Genomic DNA, 12080 nt, shown 5'->3' with positions numbered 1-12080 from the left:
GCTTCACTCTTTCTTCCCATGAACAGTAATGGCTCCTCCACTCCTCCCTCTCTGTAACACCCAGCCTGGGGATGATGAACTCCTGGAACTACCTACCCCTCCTCTGCCTACACAGGGGTACCCACTGCAATGCCTCCCCCCAACCTGGGAAGCGGGAGGTGAAGAACCCCAATAAGAGTGAAGGTGGGGGGGTGGAATACAGCTTATGGGGGCTGGGCAGATGTGGAGCTAAAAGGCAGAACTGATGGGGACTGGCCAGATTCACTTCAGTTTATTTTTCCTTCTGTTTACTGTCATACCATTAATTTAGAAACATTTCATTTACATTCTCACACACTGAAACTGGACTGTGTCGATACATTTCAACTTAGTGGTACACTTTTAATCAGGTGCTTAATCAGATACTTACACAACATAAAGAAATCAGTAATTGATGTGCTTCACTAGTTTTACTTGATTGTGTGCTGTGCAGTACTTTTCCAAAAATAGACTATGCAAGCAAGTGTCAACATTTCAGGCAGTAATAAAGGGAAATTAGAGGTCCATTCTTTTTTCATGAGTTTAACTTCTAATTTTAATTTAATATAATAGAATTAAAGCAGCATGTTATGGCATTACAGTTCATTTGTATAATCTTGTATGCAAGATTTTGTTAGACTATTGCCTATCAGCATGCTTTACCTTTTATTTTGAGATTAATAAATCTAATCTGGTACACTTAGTCTTGAAGGGCATGACCCCCTAACTGGAGTCAGGCTCACTACAGAGCAAACATCTGAAGAGCCTTTTGGCCCTAGAGTGTGCTCTTTGTCTTATCAGGCCTGTCAGAAAACGTAACTGAGTATCACCAGTATAGATAATTAGACAATTAAAGCATAACATCACTATGCGTATCACTACCAGGTACGAGCCAAAACGAAAATGGTTTTGTTCATTTAAACTTCCATTCAGCTTTCCAACTGGTCTATCATTTAAAAACCAGAACCAAAACAACACAGGTAATTTAACAGAGTGTTTGGCATCTGGGTGATGGTACAACAGCAGAGGGAAGGAACTGAACATGCAAAGAGGGACTCCCAAAACTCTAACAGCCCAGGTCCCTATCAAACTTAATCCAGCCCTACACATACCATACTCTTGGTGCTATTGGAAATACTCATGGACACTAGTCTGCAACTCCTCTAAGCAAGGATTCTAGTTGATTGGTACACCGATCAACTGCTCTACATCATATATTTGTGGTGCTTTGTAATCTTACAATCCTCAACCCTACAACTTTTTGTGACTGTCAGATAATATAGCCCATTAGATTATAGCAGTAATATCATACACACAATTTTTTATATCACAGACTGGATCCACACACACTGTAAAAATCCAAACTCACTGCAACATTAAGGAGGACCTGTGAAGAAGACACTAAAACCCATTTAATTCTCCATTGTGTCAACTGCTCCCAACCAACCAGGATGAAGAGACATAGGGATTCAATGCATAAGTGAAAGCCATGCTTCAGGGCCCACAGGCAGAGTTGCCAAAACCATACAATACATCTAAACAACATTACAACTACAGGGGGGGAAAATCCACTACAAACACTGAGCAAGCCAAAAGTGTTCAGGCAAAGTCCTCCCTTTGGAGGACAGGGTTCTGAAAGTTTGGTTTTTATTCTATGTCCTCTAGGTTCTCTGGGCCTGCTCCTAACTCCAGCAGTAGTCTGGCAGCTGGATGTCACAATGAGACACTGTGGAGTATCAGTCTGTTGGGATCCTAGAGGTGGGCAGGCAGAGCCCACCCACTACTAAAGGACCTCTCCCAGCCTAAGGAGAGGATCCACAAGGTCCGGGATCTCAGTTAAGTACGCGGGACAACTAAAGATGTAACAGGGACAGGAGTGAGGTTACAGGGCTAAATGAAGGGAACTGGATGGGGACACAGAGAACCCCAGACAGAGCCCACTGTTCCTTGAAGGCATCAAGGGAGCCAGCAGATGCCACCCAGAGGAACTCTGCCCGGATGCGTGAAACCAGAAAGGAGCGGAAGTAGGCCGCACAGTCACAGAGCACCTCCTCGTCTACCATCCTCTTCCTGGTGGTGTAAATCGCTTCTTTGGCTAGTGCCAGGAGGAGGCTGATGAGGAGGTCTCACATCTTAGTAGGGCCACAGATAGGGTGTGCAAGATGAACAAGTGTGGGGAGAAGTGCAGCCAGAACCAGAACAGGAGGTTCTGGAGAAGCCGGAATAGGAGCTGCAACCTGGTGCACTCCAGGTACACGTGCGCCAGGGTCTCCCTCACACTGCAGATGGGGCAGGTGTCCTGGATGGGGCTGAACCACGCCAAGAACACGCCCGTGCTCACGGCCCCGTGAAGGAGCTGCCAACTGATATCTCCAGCGGGCCTCAGGACCAGGGTGGAGTATGGGCTGGCCCTCCGGAGTGCCTCACCCTCCAGAAGCGGTAGGAGGTCCTGTCACTTTGTATCGGGGTGGGACGCAAGGGTGAGGACGTGAAAGGTGTGGAGCACAAGCATGTACAGATGTTTCCTGGCATGGTCTGAAAGCAAGCTGGTTATAACTCGTGCAGCTGGCTCACAGTGAAGGGGTTGGGTGGCCAGGTGGGTCCCTGGGGCAGGGGCCTGATGAAAAGGTCCAGAGGGCCTGGGGTGCAGGGGGCACCCTCTCGCAGGACTTGGTCGAGGTAGCCCAGGCAGTAAAGCGGCCTTCACCTCCTGAACCATGCGCCGGGGAGTATGAGGGCCAGAGAGCCCCATGCGCTGAGCAAGCATCAGGGGATCCAGCCAGTCTCCGCAGTCATAGTCCAGGAAGTCTCCAACTCTGGTGACTTCTGCCAGGACCAGCCTCTGTCGCACTAAGCGAGACTCCGCCACCGGCGCACAGAGTTGTGGAGTATCAGAGAGAGCAGATGGAACCCAGACAGGTTTTTAAACTTGTTTGTGGGTTGAATGCTACTCTTAGTCTGGTTAGTAGGAATATTCAGCACATAGATTTCAGTCACCATTGCAATAGTTTCACCTTTAAAACTTAGCAGGAAATACAATTTCAACAAACTGCCTTTCTGGAGCCAGAGTAACAAATAGAGATTTAATAGTTAAACAACAAATAAATGGTAATGCCACACAAGTAGCTTCAGCTTACCGAATTTGGGCTTAATTAAGATGCTGTAAGATCTTGTATTTACCAGAGAAATGCATCAACTACTAGAGCTATCTCAACTTTTAGAATCAAGTGAGCAGGAATCTATTCATTAAATACAATCCAGTCTCTCCCTGCTCTGATGAATCATGCCCCAAATCAAAGTTCATGAGAGGAGCTGGTCTTACAAACACGTACCATACAAAGCTAGGGAAAAGCTGCGATACTTTGAAAACATATTATAAATTTTAAGTGACATACAAAAAAATTAAGAATTAATGCTACATAAGGTGTAGCAATTCAGAATTGGACATTCTTACAAACAGAAGTCATGCATTAATTACAACTTTCCACTAAAGCAGCAAATCCACAGGTATCATTATAGACAGATTTATAACCGAACTGTGATAAGATAAGGAGTACTTGTGGCACCTTAGGACTAACCAATTTATTTGAGCATGAGCTTTCGTGAGTTACAGCTCACTTCATCGGATGCATACTGTGGAAACTGCAGCAGACATTATATACACACAGAGATCATGAAACAATACCTCCTCCCACCCCACTGTCCTGCTGGTAATAGCTTATCTAAAGTGATCATCAAGCTGGGCCATTTCCAGCACAAATCCAGGCTCTCTCACCCCCACCCCCATACACACACAAACTCACTCTCCTGCTGGCAATAGCTCATCCAAACTGACCACTCTCCAAGTTTAAATCCAAGTTAAACCAGAACTTCGAGGGGGGGGGTAGGAAAAAACAAGGGGAAATAGGCTACCTTGCATAATGACTTAGCCACTCCCAGTCTCTATTTAAGCCTAAATTAATAGTATCCAATTTGCAAATGAATTCCAATTCAGTAGTTTCTCACTGGAGTCTGGATTTAAAGTTTTTTTGTTCTAAGACAGCGACCTTCATGTCTGTAATTGCGTGACCAGAGAGATTGAAGTGTTCTCTGACTGGTTTATGAATGTTATAATTCTTGACATCTGATTTGTGTCCATTTATTCTTTTACGTAGAGACTGTCCAGTTTGACAAATGTAAATGGCAGAGGGGCATTGCTGGCACATGATGGCATATATCACATTGGTGGATGTGCAGGTGAACGAGCCTCTGATAGTGTGGCTGATGTTATTAGGCCCTGTGATGGTGTCCCCTGAATAGATATGTGGGCACAGTTGGCAACGGGCTTTGTTGCAAGGATAAGTTCCTGGGTTAGTGGTTCTGTTGGGTGGTATGTGGTTGTTGGTGAGTATTTGCTTCAGGTTGCGGGGCTGTCTGTAGGCAAGGACTTGCCTGTCTCCCAAGATTTGAGAGAGTGTTGGGTCATCCTTTAGGATAGGTTGTAGATCCTTAATAATGCGTTGGAGGGGTTTTAGTTGGGGGCTGAAGATGACGGCTAGTGGCGTTCTGTTATTTTCTTTGTTAGGCCTGTCCTGTAGTAGATGACTTCTGGGAACTCTTCTGGCTCTATCAATCTGTTTCTTCACTTCCGCAGGTGGGTATTGTAGTTGTAAGAAAGCTTGACAGAGATCTTGTAGGTGTTTGTCTCTGTCTGAGGGGTTGGAGCAAATGCGGTTGTATCGCAGAGCTTGGCTGTAGACGATGGATCGTGTGGTGTGGTCAGGGTGAAAGCTGGAGGCATGTAGGTAGGAACAGCGGTCAGTAGGTTTCCGGTATAGGGTGGTGTTTATGTGACCATTGTTTATTAGCACTGTAGTGTCCAGGAAGTGGATCTCTTGTGTGGACTGGACCAGGCTGAGGTTGATGGTGGAATGGAAGTTGTTGAAATCATGGTGGAATTCCTCAAGGGCTTCTTTTCCATGGGTCCAGATGATGAAGATGTCATCAATATAGCGCAAGTAGAGTAGGGGCTTTAGGGGATGAGAGCTGAGGAAGCGTTGATCTAGATCAGCCATAAAAATGTTACCACACTGTGGGGCCATGCGCGTACCCATAGCAGTGCCGCTGATCTGAAGGTATACATTGTCCCCAAATGTAAAATAGGTATGAGTAAGGACAAAGTCACAAAGTTCAGCCACCAGGTTAGCCGTGACATTATCGGGGATAGTGTTCTTGACGGCTTGTAGTCCATCTTTGTGTGGAATGTTGGTGTAGAGGGCTTCTACATCCATAGTGGCCAGGATGGTGTTATCAGGAAGATCACTGATGGATTGTTGTTTCCTCAGGAAGTCAGTGGTGTCTCGAAGGTAGCTGGGAGTGCTGGTAGCGTAGGGCCTGAAGAGGGAGTCTACATAGCCAGACAATCCTGCTGTCAGGGTGCCAATGCCTGAGATGATGGGGCGCCCAGGATTTCCAGGTTTATGGATCTTGGGTAGTAGATAGAATATCCCAGGTCAGGGTTCCAGGGGTGTGTCTGTGCGGATTTGATCTTGTGCTTTTTCAGGGAGTTTCTTGAGCAAATGCTGTAGTTGCTTTTGGTAACTCTCAGTGGGATCATAGGGTTTTGTGCTGGAAATGGCCCACCTTGATTATCATGCACGTTGTAGGGAGAGTGGTCACTTTGGATGGGCTATTACCAGCAGGAGATTGAGTTTGTGTGGGGTGGGGGTGGAGGGTGAGGAAACCTGGATTTGTGCTGGAAATGGCCCAGCTTGATGATCACTTTAGATAAGCTATTACCAGCAGGACAGTGGGGTGGGAGGAGGTATTGTTTCATGATCTCTGTGTGTATATAAAGTCTGCTGCAGTTTCCACGGTATGCATCCGATGAAGTGAGCTGTAACTCACGAAAGCTCATGCTCAAATAAATTGGTTAGTCTCTAAGGTGCCACAAGTACTCCTTTTCTTTTTGCGAATACAGACTAACATGGCTGTTACTCTGAAACCTGTGATAAGGTAAGAGCTGTAAGAAGATTTCATGGTTGAGTATTCTGTACACACAGTCTGAACTGAGGAATACCACAGTATTTTCAGCAATTCTTTCTTACTCATTTGTGTAGAAATAGTCCTTGAAAACTTGCTAAGTGAAACTTCCTTCCATACCAGTTTACTTTTTAGCTCTCACACATTGGTTTATTACATATTGTACACAAAGGTGTGCTGTTAGTAATTTTTTCTTCAAGTGAAGACAAATAGTTAATAGGCTTTTCCAAACAGACATAAGCAAAATTTGTATTTTACAAAAATCTTTACCAAGTCTCTAAGTGAAGTACACTAATTTGCTTCAGAGTAACAGCCGTGTTAGTCTGTATTCGCAAAAAGAAAAGGAGTACTTGTGGCACCTTAGAGACTAACCAATTTATTAGAGCATAAGCTTTCGTGAGCTACAGCTCACTTCCTTATAGCACTAATGTACCCATTTTTCTGCCCCATGCCCAAGGTCAGCAAAGAGAAAAACTCCATTTGGCATTTGTATTTTATCACACACTCTCCCTTCTACCCCCAAAAAGCTCATCTATTTGTGAATTACATGTCCTTAACTGATGACCCAACTAGCATACTGTGAGGATCCAACTCACATACTAATATGTACTTGAGCAACAGAATAGAAGTCAGAATTGTTGCCGGGAGTCATCCGAGCTACAGACCAATAGAGAGTGCCACCTACTGTATACACAGGACAATTGCCGAGAGAGGTCTAATTTAATCTTGAAAGGAAAATAAGGAAACAAAAAATTGCTCTGTCTGTAGATGTTCTCCCCTCATTGTGTTTATGATTTTATCCCGACATTAGTATGTTTGTGTGTTATTCAATATATATCTTTTAAAACCAGGAAGAAGTTATACAAAAAATCTAAAAATTAAACTAAACCTCTCCCACTTCCTATGGCTACTAACATTTAGATACTTTAATACTTCAACGCAGACATCACCAGATTCATGCCAATTAAAAGCTATTTCATATTCCAAGGCCAGTTTGAGAAGGCTGATCCAGAAACTGATTGCTAACAGAGTATAATCAAGTATCTCGCTAGATTAGGATGCCCCAAAGACTTTTTCCTTCTCCTTCAGCTTGATTACAGATCTAAAAAATACTCCTTGTATACATGTGATACTAAGCTTTCCTTAAAGAGCTATTTTGTAGTTCTACCATTTGTTTAAATATATTGTAAACTTTCTAAACCCAGTGTAAACTAGTATCATTCTGAACTCTAGCAACGAAGAAAATAAGGCATTAATTTTTTAAAATCCTATACATCATTTGACAAGCAACTTGTCTGCCATCTGTCTTATCACAATACTTACTATCCTGTCACTTGACAATTGTACAAAGATTTCCTATTCAGATATCTGTATGCAGATTATTTGCCATTTATTAATTTATAAGTCTGCAGGTGGAGGGAAAGGGAAGTTTGACAGGGTTTGCTTAACGATGATGGCAGAGAAGCAGTGTAAATCGTAGCACTGAAAAGCAGGAGGGATCATGTTCCAAATTTTCCATCTGTAACTTGTACATTTTCGATCCCATCTTAAAGTTACACTTTTTCAGCTAGAAGATACAAGAGCCTCTTTTTTATTATACTTCTACTTTGGCTCTTACTTCCTTTGTTTCTTATCTGTACACCGTTACATTTGAATTTAGCCTTCATTTTTGATAGTGATCTGTAGAGGAAGATACAAATGCAGACTCTCTACAATCAAGGCACTTTTAATTCAAACTTCACATAAATTAACCATCACTATAGCAGATATGCAGTAAGATAATGCTAAGAATGTTGAACAGTTGCTTTAATGAGCTGTAAGAGCACACTAGTGGCCTTGTACACCCTTCCACCTTCATACCTTGCATATGTTTTATTAATTTTATTTACATAGGTTGGTTTTCTAGTCCCCAAAGAGTTGATAAACAGGGGTTTATCGAGAGACTCTAGAGAACCACTTAGAAAATTTTAAAAACAAGTTTGTGAGTATTAATAAATGAAAGGATTTTGTTGGGATGTTTAAAAATGGATCACAGTTTATATAACATTAGAAAACAAAACAAAGAGTTCAGCACAACTATGGAAAAGCTCACATCAATATTAATGATACATAAAAAAAATTCAGCAACACAACTGACACTCTTTTACCTTTACAATGTGCATGATAATCAAGGTGGGCCATTTCCTTTAGAAAGTCAATGCTGTCCATTCTATAGTTTAATCCCTTCAACTCTGTGTTTTTTGTTGTCATATGCAGAATGATATCAACTTTGACACTGCTGCATGACTCATCGTAGCCTTGATTATTCCCTCATGCACAACCTACACACTACCTTCCTCATTCCTATCCCCAAGGATCATTTTTCTGCCATGTGTTTAGCAGATTAAGCATTACAGGCAAGTACATATTTAAGAGGAAGTGTTAATTAAACTAACCAGCCTGTATGATCTTGCTTTCAGTATACAACTTTACTCTGAGGGAGGGAGGGAGGGAGACCAGCTTCTTACAACTATGTTACATCATTGGCTAGGGGCCAACACATATGGCTGTGGACAATCCCGAAGGAAGACACTCTGCTGACCGCCAAGAAGGAAGCCCCAATGCCGCTCCTCAGCACTTCTAAAGGCAATTAGAACAAAAGCAGGCCTGTTTCACTTTATGGTTGCCCCCCTCTCTCTTGCTAGCTCCCGGGATCTCTCCACCGTTAATACCATTATCAGCCCTAACCAGAAGGAGCTCGCCTCATCACGAGGGGTCCCCCCGGCGCCTCCCGAACCTTTCCCCTCCGCCAGGCAATACGAGCCCAGCAATCAAGATCCACCCGGGAACCCGCGGACAGGAGAGGAGGTGACATGGACAGTGCAGGGCTTCTCCCCAGTCACTGCAGCAGCACCTCCTCGCTCAGCCCCGGCAGCCCTGCACCCCAGCCGCGCTCACCCATCAGACACACGCCTAAGGCACCCGGGGCCCTCCTCGGGATCCCGCCGGGGAAGCCCGAGCGGGGCTCCCCGCGGGGCTGGGCACAGGGCAGAGCCCCCGGGAAGTGCCTGGGTGTCTACGGGAGCGTCCCGCCCCGCCCGCCGAGGGACCCGAGCTCCCCTGCCTGCCGCGCCGGCTCCGCGAGACGCTGAACGTGGCCGGGCTGCTCCCCCGGAGCCCGCCGCCGGTGCGGAGCAGCTGCTGCCGCACAGCGAGAAAGCGACTGCGGCGGCCCACGGGGGCTGTTGCGGTCCCGCGGCTCCCGCCTTCCCAGTGTCCTGCCCGCACATCCCCCAGCCCCGCTGCGGCACCTGAAGGGCACAGCCCCGCCGCCGCCTGCCGCGCTCACCGTCCTGTGCTGCTGTCGGTGCCTGCCCAGCCCGGGGAAGCAGCCGGCGGCTGTCAGCGCCCCGCCGCCGCCCCGCGAAAAGCGGAGCAGCAGCGATCTCCCCACGGCAGCCGCCATCTCTCAAGTGGAAGCAGCCCGGCCGGCCCCCGCCCCACTCAGGCAGGCTGCGCCGCGGGGCTGCCAGGAGTCGGGGCGGGCGTGCAACCACCAGCCAATCCGCGGGCTCCGCCCCCGAGCTGGGGCGGGGCTAAGGTTCGTCGCGCTCGCTCCTGCGAGTAAACTGATGTAAGGCGGGACTCTAGGGTGTCAATCAGCGGGGACGGTTAGTAAGTGGTGGCCGCGAGGCCGGAAACAGCGCGGGGAGTTCAAGCGAGAGGGGGAGGGGCACGGCTCGGGACAGGGGCTAGGGCGGTGACACAACTCAGGTCGGACTCGTAAGGCAGCGGGCAGGGTGGATAGCGGCACAGCCTGGGTAGGCCAGAAAAATTGGTCCGTAATTAGGGTTGCCAATTGTGGTTGGATATATTCCTGGAGAGTTCATCACATGCCATAATCTTTAACTCCTAGAGACTCCAGGCTAATCCTGGAGGGTTGGCACCCTATCTGTAATAGACCAGAAAGGGACCCTGGGATACCTGGAGTCCTTGTGGCACTTTAGAGACTAACAAATTTGTTTGGGCACAAGCTTTGCTGGGCTAGAACCCACTTCATCAGAGGCATGGAGTGGAAATTACAGGAGAAGGTATAAATACATGAAAGGATGGGAGTTGCCTTACCAAGTGTGAGGTCAGTCTAAGGAGACAATTTACTTAACAGCACAATACCAAGGGAGGAAAAATAACAGTTGAAGTGGTAATGAGAGTGGCCCATTTCAGATAGTTGACAAGAAGGTGTGAATAACAGTAGAGGGAAATTCGTATTGGGGAATTTAGGTTGTGTAATGACCCATCCACTCCCAGTCTTTATTCAGGCCTAATCTGATGGTGGCCAGTTTACAAATTAATTCCAGTTCTGCAGTTTCACGTTGGAGTCTGTTTTTGAAGTTTTGAACCTCTCCACCACATCATCAAGGATCTACAACCTATCCTGAAGGACAATCTCTCACTCTCACAGACCTTGCTTACAGACAGCCCCCCAACCTGAAGCAAATACACACCACACAACAAAAACACCAACCCAGGAACCAAACCCTGCAACAAACCCCAGTGCCAACTCTGCCCACCCGCCTATGGAACACCATCATAGGACCTAACCACATCAGCCACACCATCAGGGGCTCGTTCACCTGCACATCTACCAGTGTGATATATGCCATCATGTGCCAGCAACGCCCCTCTGCCATGTACATTGACCAAACCAGGCAGTCTCTATGCAAAAGAATAAATGGACACAAATCTGACATCAGGAATCATAACATTCAAAAACCAGTAGGAGACCACTTCACTCTCTCTGGTCACTCAATAACAGACCTAAAAATGGCAATTCTTCAACCAAATAAATTTGTTAGTCTGTAAGGTGCCACAAGGACTCCTCGTTGTTTTTGCTGATACAGACTAACACGGCTACCACTCTGAAACCTTGAATACCTGGAAATCTCTTGGACCCCAGCTAGGGTGACCAGTTGTCCAGTTCTTGGCCGGACCACTCAGTCGAAAAGGGATCCTGGCGGTGCCGGTCAGCACCAGGGACATTAAAGGTCAGGTTGTCGGTGCTGTGGAGCCAAGACAGGCTAGTGCCTACCTGTCCTGGCATCGGGCTGTGCCCTGGAAGCAGGCAGCAGGTCTGGCTCCTCAGCGGTAGGGGCTACGGGGCTCCATGAGCTGCTCCTGCCCCAAGCACCAGCTCCGCACTCCCATTGGCCAGTTCCTGGCCAATGGAAGCTGGGGGGGGCAGCGCCTGCAGCGGGTGAGAGCAGCATGTGGAGCCTCGTGCCCACCCACCCCTGCCTACTAGCGTTGGACCGGCTGGCCACTTCCAGGGCAAGCGCACCACAGTGTCAGGACAGGCAGTTAGCCTGCCTGAGCCCCACTGCACTGCTGACCGGGAGCTGCCCAAAGTAAGCCTGTGCCCCAACCCTGAGCCCCTGCCCCAGCCCTGAGGTCCCCCCAATCCAGAGCCCCATCCTGCACCCCAAACCCCTCATCCCTGGACCCACCCCAGAGCCCATATCCCCTCCTGCAACCCAACCCCCAGCTCTGAGTCCCCTGAAACCTGGAGCCCCCTCCTGCACCCCAAAGCCTTTGTCCCTTGGCCTAGCCCAGAGCCTGTCCCCCAGCCCAGAGCCCTCACATCCCCCTGCACCCCAACCCCCTGCCACAGCCCTGAGCCCCCCTCAAACCCAGAGCCCCCGCCTGCATTCCAACCCCTTCATGACCAGCCCCAGCCCAGAGCCCACACCCCCAGCCCAGAGCCCTCACCCCCCTGCACCCCAACCCCTTGCCCAGAGCCCCCTCCCACACCCTGAACTCCTCATCCCCAGCCCTACCCCAGAGCCCTCACCCCCTCCTGCATTCCAACCCCCTGCCTCAAACCGCAGGCCCCGCCCACACTCTGAATCCCTTGGCCCCACTCCCCAGCCTGGAGCCTGCTCCTGCACTCCAAACCTCTGGGATCCCGATATACCTATGTACCCCTGTGCCCTCTGCCAGCTGGCATCAAGAGGTACTTGGGTCAAGAGACTTTGAACTGATTTGCAATCAAATAATGCAAATCC

At 47.8% G+C, this 12080-nt stretch overlaps 1 protein-coding gene across 4 annotated transcripts in view; it reads right to left on the bottom strand.

Moving 5' to 3' along the window:
* Positions 1-9574, bottom strand: part of MCU (mitochondrial calcium uniporter) — a 149789-nt gene extending 140215 nt beyond the window's left edge. The window contains exons 1-2 of one of the 4 annotated variants that reach the window (XM_073353628.1): positions 9368-9426; positions 3829-7719 (exon numbers count right to left, since the gene is read on the bottom strand). In XM_073353628.1, coding sequence (XP_073209729.1) covers positions 4020-5288 — 1269 coding nt within the window. In that variant the 5' untranslated portion in view covers positions 5289-7719; positions 9368-9426 and the 3' untranslated portion in view covers positions 3829-4019. Of the gene's footprint in view, positions 1-3828; positions 7720-9367 lie in introns of those variants that run through there. The other 3 variants (XM_073353633.1, XM_073353629.1, XM_073353630.1) reach the window with 3 other exon arrangements.
* Between the last annotated feature and the right edge of the window lie 2506 nt (positions 9575-12080).

This window comes from Lepidochelys kempii, chromosome 7, assembly GCF_965140265.1.
Source record: "Lepidochelys kempii isolate rLepKem1 chromosome 7, rLepKem1.hap2, whole genome shotgun sequence".
Lineage (NCBI taxonomy): Eukaryota > Metazoa > Chordata > Testudines > Cheloniidae > Lepidochelys > Lepidochelys kempii.
This window is presented reverse-complemented; position numbering and strand designations above follow the sequence as displayed.